General features: G+C 38.1%; 1 protein-coding gene across 5 annotated transcripts in view; it reads right to left on the reverse strand.

The window, feature by feature from the left end:
* STXBP5 (syntaxin binding protein 5) overlaps positions 1–16,815 on the reverse strand; it is a 166,717-nt gene that overhangs the window by 66,030 nt on the left and 83,872 nt on the right. For all 5 annotated transcript variants that reach the window (XR_011434477.1, XR_002805193.2, XM_023632926.2 and 2 more), the window contains exon 10: positions 1,154–1,308. Coding sequence is in view for 3 of the 5 variants with exons in the window: in XM_023632926.2 (XP_023488694.2) it covers positions 1,154–1,308 (155 nt within the window). In the remaining 2 variants the exon portion in view is untranslated. The remainder of the gene's footprint in view (positions 1–1,153; positions 1,309–16,815) is intronic.

The raw sequence follows: 16,815 nt of genomic DNA on the forward strand, positions 1-16,815 counted from the left end.
TTAGATAATAAACATTTCCTGTTTGGTCTTTATTTTATTTTGTTCCATTCTCTCAAGTGTTTAAGATTCTGATCTTATACTTCATATAATTTAAGGCTAGTATGTTTTAAATGAGATAAATCTATATAATAACCCAAACAAAATTATTTCAGTTTTGTAAAGATGAATAAGATAAGAAGCTCAGGTAACCTCTATGCTATTGCATAGTCCAAGGGAGGACATGGAAAACAAACTCAAAATTTAAATCTGAATACCCATGAGAACAACCGTCACTTTTGGATCTCAAAGGAAACCAACAGAGTATTACTATAATGGTATCATCTCTGTCTTGGATATTTCACGTGTGTCTTAACTATAAAATGCATTACATCTCCACATCTCAATTACCTTCAAAGGAAGTAAAAAAGATCCAGATTTAAATTCCTTTTGAAATAATATATGCTAGTTGTGATGGTTAATTTTGTGTGTCAACTTGTCTTTGCTCTGGTGTCCGGCTGTTTGGTCAAACACCTGCCTAGATGTTGCTGTGAAGGTATTTTTCAGATGTGATAAACATTTAAATCAGTAGACTCAGAGTGAAGTAGATTATCCTCGATACGTGTGTGGACCTCATCCAATTAGCTGTAGATCTGAAGAGCAAAGACTGAGGTTTTCTGAAAAAGCAGCAGATCAGCCTCGGGATGGCAACACAGAAACCTGGCTGAGTTTCCAGCCTGCAGAATTCGGACTCAAGACTGCAACATCAACTCCTGAATGTTCGGCCTGCCAGCCTGCTCTGTCAATTTTAGACTTATCAGCCTCCACAATTGCATGAACCAATTTCTTAAAATAAATTCTCTCTCTCGTATTTCCTTTTGGTACTGTTTCTCTGGGGAACCCTGACTATTAAACTAGTATTTTATGGAATTTTTAAATATTTCTTAATGGGGATAGTTTTGTTTATCCTTCAAAGGCACTTACTACTGATACATAATACTAAATAGATAAAGGTTATTAAACAAAATTAACTTCTGAAATAAAATCTGCAAAGTTATGAAAGTTCTCTCCCCCAGAAGAATTAGTGCAATAGGATAAGGAAACTACTTAGATAGCATACATATACAGGTCTTTGTTCTGAATAACAGAGAATGAGTTTTAAAGATGCAAAGCTTACCATTTGGGTATGGTGTTTCACATAGGGTTAGAAAATCAACAATTGAATAGTCCATTTCTAGCACTGCAGTACTTTTCCCATGCATAACTGTTAAGCAAGGTCTTCTTCCTACAGTATCATATGACAGACCTCCTGATAAAATAATAAAAGGTTCCCTGGAAATAAAATACATAGTTAAGATTATAATTAGCATAGTGGAGACGAAGTATTTTTTGCTGTATCATAAATTTTTTATTTAGTGAAATAAAATCTTAAATTCTAACATTTTTATGCATCATTTAATTGAATACTTGCATGTGATTTTTTAATTGCATTAGGTAAAACCCAAGTGACTCCTGAAAATTAACCTACAGTAGGAATGAATATTGACCACATCTCACTCTCTCTGAGAGTCCTCCCTTTGGTCCCTAAGATTTTTTCCTTTATCCTCTTTAAACCATTGTCAAAAAAATCTCTCTGGCTTTCTGCTGGTAAGTCTCCTCAATTACTGCCTTTATTTCCAATCCTAATAACCAGGCCGCAACAGAAGTTCCAAGAGAGGACGTGAATGCCCGAAGGCAGCCATTGTATGTAATGAATTAACTTCTCACCGATGCATCAAGAATGCACAAGCTACAAATTACCCTTGAGAATAGTCGCTCAAATCATTTTCTGTAGCTTAATTCCCTCCCGGAACCTTGGCTGGTGTGCTTCAGAATACAGCTCCCGCGCATCTGTCAGCTGCCAACTTGCCACTTTTGATGAGCTCCACAACCTGTCTCCCGATCAGTCATTATTAATTTTAATGATTTATCTAGACCCACTTCATAAAACTGCATCTCTAAATATGCAAAAAAAAAACCCCATGAAATACCTTTTCGTATGTTTTGGTCTGAGTGTATTTCTTTATCTTTATTTGCCTAGTTATGTTTTTTGTCCATATTTTCATTGGATTAGTAATCTTTTTCTAACTGGTTTGTCAGAGTTCTTTGCCGTCTAAGGAAATTGGCTCTTCATCTGCCATCTGCATCTTCTTACTTGTTGGTGACGAAGTTGCTTCTGGTGCATTACACAGATGATTTAAAATGTTCTGTATACGACTTCCTTAAATGTCTTCATTTATGATTTTTCAGGTAGTTTCTTCCTGCTTACTCTAAGGCCAGTGTATCTATCTCCCCCCTCTTCACAGCTAGTACAAGCAGTATCTAACCATACGTAATGGTTAAAAGTGTTAATTCTGGAACTAAACTGTCTGCATTTAAATCTCAGCTCTGCCTTTAATTTCTGTGTGATCCTGGACAAGGTGCTTAACCTCTCTGTGCCTAGCTTCTGCATCTATAAAATGGAGCAGAGTAATAAGTAACTACCCCCAACAATTAAATTGAGTTGATTAACACATGCAAAGCACTGGGGTCAATGCCTGGCACACAGTACAACCTTAGTAAGATTTACTTATTATTATTGTCATTATCATCAAATCACTATAATCTATTACAAACGTTTCTCTTCTTGTGATATGTGGAAAGAAACATTGAAACTTCTAAATTATATTTATTTTTATCTAAAACAAGAATAAATAACCCCCACAAAAATTTACTTAGGGTAGTAGTGGTACAGGTGTGTAATTTATAAGTAAGTATCAATATTAGGTCAAATAACACAGTTTTTTAATACTTAAACATTTTACCTATTTGAAATACATAAAATAACATATGTGTAGATATGTGTGTATGTACAGTATTTCCCTATTTAATACTGCACCCTCATGTATCCCTGTTTTCCTTATTTTTATCAAAGCATTTATCGCTAAAACTAATTTATTTATTTTGCGTATTGCTTTTCTCAGGAAAATGCAGGCTTCAGAAGGGCAAGTGGTTTTGTTTGTTTTGGTCACTGCTATATCCGAAACAGCGCCTCGTGGGTAAATGAACGGATCCATTACATTAACCATGACTAGCTTACTATCACTCCAATTGTTCACCACTAAACTGACTTGGGTCATTTTATTTTTCCAGCTAAGTGACAGTAGCAAGAGCTTAAAATTTTGTCCTGAACAGAACTACACCTATACATCCATTGTTCCAATGTCTGAGCATACCATGATTATTATGACTCGTCAGAAAAGCGTATTTAATTTTCTTCCACTCTGTATCACACATAATGAATAAATGGGATATAGCTCCTCTCTTCTGTACTTTGAAATACAGCATACAACTGGATGTAAAACACTAGGAAAAAGGGCGAAGAGTCCGACAACTTGAACTTTTACAGAGTGGGGAGCCTGGTATTTTATATGTAATATTTCAAAGATAGGCTGATAAGTATGTTTCTACATAAAGCCAACTTAAAAAAAATGTACTATTAATATAAGAACCATGAAGAGAGAGATGCTCAGCTATGTTACAGAATAAAATTTCCATGCAGATACCAGGTAGGTGACCAGGTTATTACATGATTAAACCGTTAGCATGGTATTATAAAACCCTGGCCATCAGGTAGATTTACCCTCAAAGGGCAACTAATACATAAATCAGTCATAAAAACAATGATAAAGTTAAATATTTTAAAGCTAGACAATGAAAATTATAAAAATTCAAAGCTTTTGTTGGCATTTGGAATTACAGTAAAAGTTCTAGGGAATCTAGATTATTTCTGGGTAATATGTGAATTATGGAAGTAGAGAATGGTCTTTTTTTTAAATAAAAGATTAGCCTTTGTGATGTTATAAAAAGGTCGAGAAGTAGTATAATTTTTATTCGATTACTTTAAGTAAAATTTAAGTAGAAATCCTTTCATTAATGTTGGGTGTTACCCAAAACCCACATATTTTGAAGACATCCAAGTTAGGAAGGTGTTTATTTGGACATTTTATCATTTTGATTGGGATTTTTAAGAGGCTAGACACTTCAGGGAAGTATACATGCTTCCTTTTTCTGATTAACCCCCCTCAAGGTGGCCTTGACAATAAGTTTGGCTGAAGCTGTGTTTCCATAGGAAGCATTCTTTACTTAAAGGAGGCACTTCTACCCCAAAAGCCATTTGTATAAGCAATGTGCTCAACTCAGTCCCATAACACTGCCCATTCATTCACTCGAGTATTTTTTCAGCACCTGTGTTCCTGAGAAGAAAACAGAGCTCTCATGTCTAGTCTAGGCAGACAATAAACACAGTGTGATGTGTTGTGAAGAAAACAGAACAAGGCAGAGTGGTGGGCTGACTGTGAGGAGCGGCTAGAGGGGTTACTGTAAGACAGAGAGGCCAGGAAAGGTTCCTGCGGTAAAGACAGAAGAGCTGGGACGAGAACGAAGGGGAGCCAGCCCCTCAAAGGTCTCGGGGTTGGGGGAGAAGGACGCACATTCTAGGCAGCAGGAATAACCACCTCAAAGACCCCGAGTCAGGAATGAGCTTGGGGTATCCGAGGAACTGAAGGGCCATGTGGCTGCAAAGATGAGTAAAGCAACCCATGGTGCTGGATGACATGACCCTAAATCTCATAAACACATCTTCTTCACTCTGTTAGGATCTCGGGAACCCGTTTCCATTTCATCCCCACAATTACTTTAGTTCTGGCCCCAATAACCTGCAGCTTACCTTAGAACAATAACATTTGCACAAGTTGCTCACTGACCGAGATGCACTTCCCCTCATTTTCGTTTGGCTAATTCCTACTCCTCCTTTAAACGTCAGTCAGTCCAGTGATCTCCTCAGGAAACCCCCACTGACCCATGGGCCCTGACTGAGCCGGGTGCCCTGCCCGGGTTCCTAGGCGCTCTCCGCATGCCTCTTCTCAGCGTTCACCACACTGAATTGCCATCGGTTATCTACTTTCCTTCCTACTCTGAGCTCCTTCAGGACCCAGAATATGGATTTTACCTGCAGGACCAGGCCCTAGCTAGCTATCCCCAAAAGGGTGTCAAACACCCATTTTAAATACCACTACCCTACTGCCCTGCCGGTCACTGGTGCTGGACTTCCTGAGTCAGAAGCGCTGCGGGAGGGCCCAGCAACTCAGGTGACTCCAGCACAGGGCCGGATGCGGGAAAAGCTGTCTAAAGAAGCATGAAATTTAACTGTTGTGCTGTTCTGAAGCTCCTTCCGCATAAGTAGACTCCTACCTATGTTATTACTGCATCTATATATTTTTTAAATTGGAATTTAAGCTCTCAGTAGTCAATCTCATATACCACTGATTTACATTACTAATCCGATTAAATCCCCCAACTTTTTTCACACAGAAATATGCCATTCTATTTAGAGGGAACACGTGTGTATCTGGTGAGCAGGACTGTACCTTAGCTCTTGAAAGCTACCTGGTAACAAATACCTTTTCTTTACCACTCTAATCCCAGTGCTCAGCAGGAAGTCCAAAGACATACAGATTTATTGAAGGAATTAATAAATAATGATTGATTTTTATGAGACCCTATATCAAATTTCTAACACTCTCAGTTCAAATTTCAAATGTAAATTATGATTATCTAATTCGGATAGTCTAATCGAAGTCTATGCAACTCTGACCTCATATTTAGTGTCAATGTGTCTATTTTTCACATAAAAGTTAAAGTTTAGATTGTGTTGATTACATGTCAATTATTATAATAGCTTCATCTGCATACACAGCTAGAGTGGAAAACAAACTCTGAAGCACACTTCAAAAAGTAATAATGAATTCCTCTAAGTTTTTAAAGCTGCAAAATCAAAATGGAATAATCAAAAAGAAGGGTTTTAAAAATCGAATGTTTAATTTAAGGGCCGAGAAGCAAAAAAGAAAATAAAATTGAAAATATCGGGAGATGAATTAAAGGAACTCTTCTCATCATATAACCTGCCAGTCTCGAACAACACTTCTCAAATTATCTGTGGCCAAGAACTATTTTTAAAAATTTTCAGTTCGTTGAAAATCTCTGCTTTTGTCAGATGTGTATGTGTGTGGAGATGTGGCGACGTCAAATGATATTACAGCTTCTGCACTCTTCCTCTTGAGTCCTGCACTCCTGTACTTATTTTGTCTCAGCCCAGTCAGCAGATAGCACCACGCGTTGCGCTCCGAGCAGCAGTAGTCCTGAACCCAGGCTGCCGAACCTTCCAACGACAGTACTTGTCCGACCCGCTCATGGGGGGAAACATGAGGGTGTCACTGAGGTGCTCACTCAAGGCCCCACACCTCGCACTCTGTGGAGTTCAACCAGGAACCATAGAACTCATCAGGTGGGCCTGTCTGGGTAGAGGGCCGATCCCAAGAGAACTACGGCTTAGTTATGACAAGTCTTCATCAGGGTCCTCTTTGAGTGAACAGGAAATAACAGGGTACCATAAGAATAAATTATTAGGATAATGAAGTGAGTATGGAGAATAAAAAAAAGCACAAGGGACCACGGCCCAGGCTCTGGAAGCGGACATGTGTGTTCAAATGCCAGCTCTGGCACTTTGTACCTATAAGGACTGAACAACTCTAATTTGAACAATCTGAGCCTCAGTTTGTAGCAATACCTCACAGAGTTACTGTCAAGATTAAACGACATCATATATAAATTGCTTATCACAGTGCCCAGTACACAGCACATTCTCAGAAAGTGACTCCCCTTCTACGAGTGTGATGATGATGATATTCCGGTGTCTTTCTCGTTCAGACCTCTACCTTTGCAATTTTAAGAGCACCCTCTGGAAGTAGGGGAGCCATCTGCACACCACCTTTCACTAGGGACTAACTTTAATATTCCTTTGCTAATACATATGAAAAGACATAAGTTTGGGGGGAAAAAAGAAACATATTTAGACAAGTTCCTGTTCATTTAATGACCAATTTAACAATGATAATACAGCTTTGGTAGAGAGGATTGTATATTATAGTATTTGCATAAAATATGTTAAGATTTTAACATAATTTTACATTAAATGTTTTATTAATATATTTTTTGTTATACTAAATTAAACTGTTATAGTAATTGGACTTAATACATATCCTTTTAGGTATAAAAACTGTGGACTCTCAGGGCTGGCCTGGTGGCGCAGTGGTTAAGTTTGCACTTAAAGACTTTCCTCATGAGAGCAGTGGTGATATTAACAATTTAAAAATATACTATATATAATGAAATGTGTCAACACTGGGAGATATGAATGACTCGCTGAGTCAATACTCTCCCGATGACCTGTGCCATGATGCTACACAAGCATGCATGGGAACAGAGTCACTCAAAGTGCAGATAGATCAATGGATTTTAATGAAACAGAGAACACAACTTTACTGATCTGGACTCAGGTTCCACACTACAGCTAATCTTTAAGAAGCTACCACTTGGCAAGTTTTGGTGTAGTATCAAAAATATTTACCACTACTTTAAAAGTCTAATCACATATTTGTGTAAAAGCTGGATTTTCTTCATACATTTCAGTTAAAAGAAGATGTCTCAACAGACTGAATGTAGAGGGAGCTCTGAGACTCCAGCTCTAGTCTATCGTATTAGACTTTAAAGAGATTTCTAAAATAAAACGAGTCCACTATTGCTTTTCAGAAATAAGTTATTTAAAAGTATTTTTATATGTTAACATGCAAAGAGTTTTTATTTTTAAATGAATTAATAAATGTCTTAAAAAAAGACTAAAATCCACATAAACAAAAGTTCTTTGGGGTTCTTAACAATAAGACCAACTTGTGACTGTTAGCATACTCCTAAAAATTAAGCCCACACAGAAGAAAATCTGCAATAATGACAAGTTTTCATTTTAGTAAAGGTTATAACAATTAATTGGTTATTATAATTAAGAGGTTATATAATTATAAAAAACAGTATTATAACTAACAAAAGTTACAATAGTGGGCTTAAGTTTATTAGAAGGGATTCTCTCAGTTTCATGCAAAGAAATAAAATGGCATTCTTCTCTAAATTATGATCTTTTGACCACTAATACAGTGATAAAGATTTTTTGAAGTCTGTATAATTTCTCTTCATACTAGCCAAATTTTAGTGTCTTCCCTAATCATTTAAAAATTTAAGAGCTATTTAGCATCAGTCCTCTAACATCTGAAATCCTCATTTAAATGACTAGCTGACAAGCCACAGTTTGGAGATAAGAGCAGAAGAAGAATCCATGAATTCTGAAGTCCTCATTTAATTATGAAAGCAAAAAAAGATCTCAGAACACCTCCCCTATCTTGGAGGATAGAAAGAAACTTGCTTAAGTGCCCTATAAGCTGAAAATTTCACAAACCTTAATAACTTTAAAAGAATTATAGTACTCTCTTGTGGCCAATAAAGGCTGATAGTCACAATAAAAGTTACCACGATGAAGCTGCCATGTCTATGGCAACACGACTTTTCTCTACCTGTGCTGGGCAGGACAGAGCATCAATTGCAGTGCTCAAGTTAAACTAGAAAGCGAAACAAACATTAAGCGTCAACCTGAGAAGGCAGATTCAGAGTTGGTAGACCTATCCTAACCATATCAATTCTACAAAAATTATGCTTTGGGATTGTGATGTATGATAATTTTAATATGCAGGTCTGTTAGGATGCATGAGATTTATAAGAACATAAGAGCAATTCATAGCAGTTCATTATTTTGATTTCTTTCTAGTATCAATATAAATAACAGAATTTATGTAACAACTAGGCATTTTTTCTAAAAGAAATCTAAAATCTTCCATGTAGTCTTTGCCATGTGGAATTAACTTGTGATTAAAGGCACTGTATGTCAGGTTCACAGTCAAAGCTTCTGTAGGAAAGAACATTGCATAGTTTTCAAAATTAGTTACTGTAGACAAGGTCCTACACGGATTTGATGCCTGTCCTCTAGATAAACATAATCTAAATCTACAAGCTGATATCAATATATATTACAAGCAGACAAGTAAAAGGACTAGAACAATCAGCGAGCCACCACCCAGATAAGACAGTCCGTGTACATACAGATCATGTGAAAGCATCTTAGGGATGGGAAAAAATGTAGATTAGGATGAACAATGATGGCAATCTACCCTTAGACGAGCTCGAACAACCCATAAAGCTTTAAGGATACACCAGGAAACCAATTTAGCTGATGAATAAGGCGCGGCTCTAAAACAAAAAACTGTAGGCAAGCTCAGAATGAACTTCAGTAGGAGGAAAAGCAGGACGAACTGCCTGGAGGCAGTGTAAGAAGGGGTATCTGAGGAGCCTTAACAAATAAGCACAACTCTGAAAACAATTAAGTTTGAAACGAAACTGTGCCTTTTCATAAATAACACATATTCAACAACTACAAGGTTTTAAATTCTATTTTAGGATTTCAGAAATGGAATAACTGTTACCAAATGAATATTAACCACTAACATACTAATTTTGTTAAATTCATCAGAGAGCTTCTAGACACAGGGGCACAGGCTAGCATATGAGTAATTTCTGGTCTCCGCCAAAACACAAAAGCTTAGCTGGACGATTGCTTGCAAGAAATTAAACTGGAAAGTTTCTAAGAATCACTGCTGCTTTGCATGCAGATACAAACTCAACTTCACTGCCTCTGATCCTGGCAGGCTGCCTTTCCAGCAGCGGCAGTCATTTAGGGGTTCATATCAAGGTTACAGCATTTAAGATAATTCTACAGCACAAACGCTGACTTCTGAGGCAGTGAATTAATAAAACAAAAATCACCCCACATTGATGACACTGATGAAGCTATTATATTTTATACTCAGTTCTTTAAAGTATACACAGATACTTTCAAAAAGCAACATGTCAGTTTGTCGAGATTCATAAAAATCTTTTATCTTCAAAATTTCACCACTGGAAATTTACTGTTAAAAAATAGTGTAACAGTAAAAATATTGTTTTATTATCTATATCAAAAAAGAGAATATGTTCACTAGTATATTTTTATTTAAAATATTAAAAACCTGAGTATCTAAAGCTAAATGTTAGCAAAAGAGGAATGTCTGAGAAAACTACACAGCTTTTAAAAGTATTTAAAAAAAAAAACTGATAAAAACTAGTAATACTTTAGACACGCTAAGTAGGAAAAAAACACCAAACTGAAAATGCTCTAAAAATATAATTAAGTGAAAATGGAGATGTACCTGAAGAAAGACCCAGGGAAACACAAATAAAAAAGAATAGTTTTAGAGTGGTGGAGTTAGAGGTAAAATGCTTCTCTGTGAAGATTTTACTTAAGGTTATAATTTTTTTAAAAACCTAGATACTTCCAAAAACACTTCAGAGAATAAGTTAATAACAGTGGCTAAAGATGAAATCAATATAACAATTGCGACTAATCATACTCTTTTTTACAGTGCATTTTTCCTATGAAAACAGTTTGCCAATTTTTAATGTCATTTCCATATTTGTCACTACTCTTTGTATTAAAGTACTGCTAAAATGTAGCTTATGCCGGAGAATTTCCTGCTTCCTAGGCCACTCAAGAACAACTATACAAATGAAGTTAGACTATTACTGTGATTCAATCCTTCCACATCATTTACTAAGTGCTTCACGCGTGCTGGCCCCTGCAGCAGGGGCCAAGAAGTCTCCTTTTCCATCACTTCATCGCTCTCACTTCACGCCATCCTTTAGCCAGCACACTCCCCTCTCCTCCACTTTTTGTCATCTACTTCAATGTTCCACTTCAGGGCCCAAAACATATCTTAATCCTGAGACTTTTGGCTCTGTGGCCAAAAATTTTTCTAGAAGAATGTATCTGGATCATTTAATCATATGACAATGCTTTCAGTATTTAAGAAGGAAAGGTATCTTCTGTATCTGTACTTTGGAGTCATCATGAGAAATTCACTCTCAAACTTTCTTCCAAAATTATTCCCTTTTCATTTTCAGTGTCTCCTATTCCAGTAGCTCTTTCTTTTCTGCCATTAGTCATATGGAGGTCTTCCCTTACAGTAAAAACAAAAGTCTGTGTCTTACTCTTCCTGATGACACAATTGCTACCTGCATCTACTGCTGAATTCACTGAATGCATGCTCTAAACCCAGTATTTTCTATTGTGAATCCACCCATTTCTTTTTCTTTCTTTTAATGTCCTTACATCCTGGCTCATGTTTGAAATGATGCTAATACAATTAGTACTCTTATAAATTAAGGCTTCCTACAATATCTATCTCCAACTCTTTCTTCTGTTATCATTCTAATCAATCTTTGATTGCAGCAAACAATGCCTACTTACTCTCTCCTACAAACATTTCAAGGACATGCTATCCTGGGTTTCCTGTTTTTCTGTTCAGAATCTGCTAGTCCTCCTTCATACTTTGTTATTTTGGTGTCTTAAGATAAAATACCAGTGCTAGGAGCCCTGGCTCTGTAGGGATCTGAGCTGTCAGGGGACCATTCTATGTGCTCCTTTTCTCATATACTCAAGCAACATCACCTCCACTTTAGCAACCACCACTGGTTAAAAGTACTTCAAGGGCTTCATACATGTTGACTTGCAAACAAAGTTAACAAGTAAAGCCTGAAAATGATATAAAAACTGATTTGTGTATCAGTAGACAATTAAATATGTGATATCAGTTTCAATTCAGCAGCATTAAGTTAAAACTGATACAGGGAAGAGCTTAAAAGCAGAGGGATCTTAGCACTTTAAACTGAAAGAAGCCACAGACAAAACCCAATCTCGCGCGTGTACTTACACAGCTACTAAATGAGGATTCTAATGTCACAAGACAGAGCTATGGATGGAGTAGTCTTAGTCTGCTGGCTATGTGGGATTTTACCATAACAGAGTTAAGGCGCTGTAAGTCAAAAGTTATCTCAAAATCAAGAAAATGAACAGCAACTTAGCCTAGTGAGGGATGAGATTTGGAGTATAAGACTGGGAGAAAATGTGCTAATTTTGAGACAATGAAGATAATACAGATAAATCTGTGGTGGGTTATAAGAACGTCTCTGAAGACAGTGATAAAATGAGAATCAGCCAATTTAAGACTGACACTTTCTGACCAACATGGTAAAAGTAACACGGAAACAGGGAAGGCTACCTGACGAGGCACTTGGAATTTTAAGAGTCCACGGACACAAAGAGGTCTTCTCCCATGAGGTGCAATTAAATATAAATCTGCCTGAGGGTTTTTCCTAAACTGTGTAAGACCAAGCACCACGACCACAAAGGGAGACCATAAAATCTACACCTGGACCTCATCAAGTTAGAAGTAAGCCTGTAGCCTCGAATGACCCAGGAAGCTCTCCAGTCCTCTGAGCAGCTGGGGTTACTTGCAGGAAGTTATCCAGCCCATGAGAGGCACAGACACATCTCTCAGTTCACGGTAGTGTGATTACGTGTGCTGAGTACGATTTCATGTTAAATTTAAGATGATGATCTGATAAACCAGCAAACTTAAAAGAGAATCCAGTTCTTGGCAAACTGAGTGCCCTGCGAATAGTCAGGAGATTCTATCCTAGCCCACGCTACCTGTGAAAACATTCGAGCTCCGGAGGCAAGATGAGCTCGCATGCCAGCTCTACTACCTCGGGGGGCAAGTTAGCTGAAGCGCTCTATGACTTACTGTCTATATCCCTAAGGGAAGATGATCAAAGGACCCATTTCGGGGCCAGCCTGGTAGCGCAGTGGTTAAGTTTGCACGTTCCACTTCAGCAGCCCAGGGTTCGCTGGTTTGGATTCTGGGTGTGTACCTATGCACCACTTGTCAAGCCATGCTGTGGTAGGCATCCCACGTATAAAGGTAGAGGAAGATGGGCATGGATGTTAGCTTAGCGCTAGTTTTCCTCAGCAAAAAAAAAAAAAAAAAAAAAAGAGGAGGCTTGGTGGCAGATGTTAGCTCAGGGCTAATCTTTCTCAAAAAAAAAAAAACCTACGTGCCCATCAAGGGACAAATGGACAAAGAAGATGTGGTATATATACACAACGGAATACTACTCAGCCATAACAAATGATGAAATCTGGCCATTTGTGACAACATCAATGGATCTTGAGGGTATTATGCTAAGTGAAATTAGTCAGAGGGAGAAAGTCAAATACCGTATGATCTCACTCATAAGTAGAAGATAAACCACAACGACAGACAAATACACAGCGATGGAGACTGGATTGGTGGTTACCACAGGGGAAGGAGGGGGGAGGGCAAAAGGGGTGATGAGGCTCACATGTGAGGGGATGGACGACAGTTAGTTTTTGGGTGGTGAACATGATGTAATCTACACAGCATTCAAAATATACTACAATGTACACCCGAAAGCTATATAATGTTATAATCCAATGTTACTGCAATTAAAAAAAGAGGATAAAAAAAGAATTTAGTGGAAAATAAATCTCAAAAATTAAAAAAAATCGTAAAACCCACAATAAAGGACATAGCTTAGAAAACAAGAAAACAAAAAAACAAAACCAAAAGACCCATTTCATAGTGCTGTTATGAGAATGATGAAAGATAATACATTCAAATTGCAAAGCAGAATACACAACACATAGTAAGCAAAAAATGGATGTTAACTTTATCTACTAATTTTTTTCCTCTTGATGCTTGGAAGCCAAGCTATTTAAGTAAGGGTCTTGAGTCCAAGATAGAAGATACTATTTTTGTCTCAAGTAAGGATGTGAGAACTGCTAAGACAATGCAAAAAGGAATTCCTTTGGTTTCTCAAAGTGGGCAGGCTATCCAAATGAGCTTCTCTTCGTGTTGCTATGGCGTAGCAAGAATTGGGATGAAGGAGGGAGAATGAACATGGAACACTTGCTGATTCTAATACAGTGGTGGCAAGAGAACTGAGAAAAGCAGAGGCTCCATGTACAATAAAAGGAGACAATAGACATGTATTGATGTACAGACTATAACCAAACCTAGGATTCCAAAACACTGTTCTCAATGGTCAACAGATCTGTGAATGGACTGGGGGCGAGTGTCTTCACCTGCAGCTTCAGCAGGTAGTGTAGCACAGCAGCTGCCGCTGGGAGAGCTGCAGGTGGGAGAACAATCTTGGGGATTGGTGGGTAATCTCAACAGAGAGTAGGTGTCCTTAAAAAGCAAGGACAGCGTGGTTAAGTGTACAGACTTAATTAAACCTGGGCTCTTCTGCTTATGAGCTGTGTGACTTTGGGCAAGTTACTCAACCTATCGGCTTCAGTTTCGTCTGTAAGACAAAGATAGTAATATGTGACTCGTAGGGGTGTTGCTAAAATTAAATAAATTAAAATGTGTAAAGCACCAAGTATCTGGCACACAGTTCCGCAGCATAAGGTTAACAGATATAGTCATTTAAGAACAACCGACAGTTAGGAAGGAAAGAGCCACAGAGAGTGAGCCTGTGTTCTGGGGCAGCCGCGAGCTCTCGGCACGAGGGAGCTGTTAGGGGCTGCGGAGAGTTAGGACCCTCTCATTGGAAACGCGGCCCTGGAAGCAGCGGGGGAAACAGCAGCAACAAGTTTGTGAGCATTACTGAAATAGGCCTTTAGATATTTTCAGAATCAGAGTATCACAAATGTACCCTGAGTTTTTATTGTAGTCTGTGTTTTTTCATATTCTTATATAGGTAATCCACCCACAGCTTTCAGTCCACATATAAAATTTAAGAAATCATCTTACTCACTAAACTACTTGAAAACAAACTCTGGCACCATGGTGGGGGGGTGGAATAAGCAAGCACAAAAGCCCAACAAGTTTATCTTTCATTAAAGACAAACTTAAATACATCACGTGCGTGGATATGTGTGCACAGCAGGTGTCATCGAACTACAGCCCACTGCTTATTCTTGTATGGCCTGCAAACCAAGAATGGTGTTTACATTTTTAAAGAGCTGGAAAAAATACACAAAAGACTATCTCCTGACACATGAAAATTATATGAAATTCAAATTTCAGTGTCCATAAATAAACTTTTATCGGAACACAGCTGCACGCATTCGTTTCTGAACTGTCTCTGGCTGCTTTGGGGTTACAACGGCAGAGCTGAGCAGTTGCAGCAGAGACCTGTAAGGCTTGCAAAGCCTAAAATATTTACTCTCTGGCCTTATACACCAAAGGTTCGCCATAGCATATGTTATGATGAAAGGGAATAAATTAACCTTTAGATGTGATTCTCCAAATGTGACTAAACTGCCATATTTAACTCTGGTAATACTCACTTTTAGTTCCCTACCAGAAAGGCTTCCCCCAAATCCAGTGATTCTTTGAATGGTGGTGTTTCTTAAGAGAAACTGACTTCTAATGCTCCACAGAGCAATACTCTACGGAGTTCAGCTGACCACCTCTTGGAAAACCTGAACCCATCCAGAGCTGCATCCTGCTGAAAATTCGGCCCTGCCTACAACCTCCTATAAAATGAAAAGTGTAGAAGAGAAAAGGAACTAGAACTCATTAAACACCTCCCACGTGCAAACACATGGCATTATTTCTTTCAGGTCTTCACAACAATTCCATGAAGTGGGAATTACTGTCCCCGTTTCACTGAAGTAGGGACGGGTTCAGTGAGGCTAAGCAATTTGCCAAAGATAACATAGCCAGTAAGTCGCAGAACTGGGATTGGCACCTAAGTCTGAGAGTGCAAAGCCTCAGCTATTTCCGCTAAATCAGAGGCTTTCAAATGTTATGAGCATGACTCATAGTAAGAAGTGCATTTCACCTCATGATACAGCACACAGATATGTAAACGCACACAATTGAACAAAAGTTTCCTGAACCAATGCTTAGCCTTAAAACGTGCAGTGTGCTCCAATTCCTATTCTACTCTATAAGTTAAAAATTGATGGTTACAACCAAAAAAAGTATTTTCCAATGATTCTCAATCTGCAGAAGAACATGAGTGAGGTTCTTTAGTTACTATGAAATCTGATCACACTTGCTACTTGCACATCGCTTTGTAAAAGCGAAATCAGAATAACGGCACTTTACAAGTCTGTCAGAGGTTATCAAATGCTGTTTTGAGACAAGTGATATGTGAGACAACTGGTTTAAAGAGCATGTTCCCAGTGCTTTATGTATGTTTGTTTCATCTTTATATAACTCTATGAGGTGGATACTATTATTATTCTCATCTTACAGATGGAGAAACAAGCACGGAAAGCTTAGCTGACCTGCCCAGGGTCGCACGAGTGAGCAGCCGAGGCAGGATTCAGACGCAGGGGACTGGCTCCAGAGTCCACGCTTCATCACTTTACTCATGTTCCAGTCGCTGCAGGACCTCACACCCAGGTCACAGCAGTTTTTCACAGAAACAACTTCGACAGAATTGACTTAGCATTTAACTTTGACTTTCTATTAAGAACTGGCCATGTAAAGAATAGTTCCACATGTTTACTAAAAGTGCTATTAAAACGCTATATTAATTATACTGTCACTGTTCTCTATGTAAGGGAAAATCTGGTCTCTCCTGGTGTAATAGAGGCTTTATTTTTTTAGAAAATAAAAGTTACAGAACACCTTGATCCCATTTTTTGTCAGTTTACCTTTGCCTGAGAATTAAATTACGCATTTATCATTAACATATAACAGCTAACTCTTCGTGGCTATGCTCTTCCATACGCCACCCTTTCTTCTTTGTCCTTACATTCAGCAGCACTATGCTAGGACAATTAGAAGTGAGACAGAGAGGTCCGTGGTTTCATGGAGCTAGAATATTTAACAGGGGAGGCATGCATTAAACAAGTAATTTCATTATTAATGACAGGTGTTAAGTTCTAGAAAGGAAAAACACAGCATGCTTTGAGAGTTTATTACTTGAGGACCCAATCTAGTCAACATGGCCAAGACATCC

Source organism: Equus caballus, chromosome 31 (assembly GCF_041296265.1).
Source record: "Equus caballus isolate H_3958 breed thoroughbred chromosome 31, TB-T2T, whole genome shotgun sequence".
Taxonomy (NCBI): Eukaryota; Metazoa; Chordata; class Mammalia; order Perissodactyla; family Equidae; genus Equus; species Equus caballus.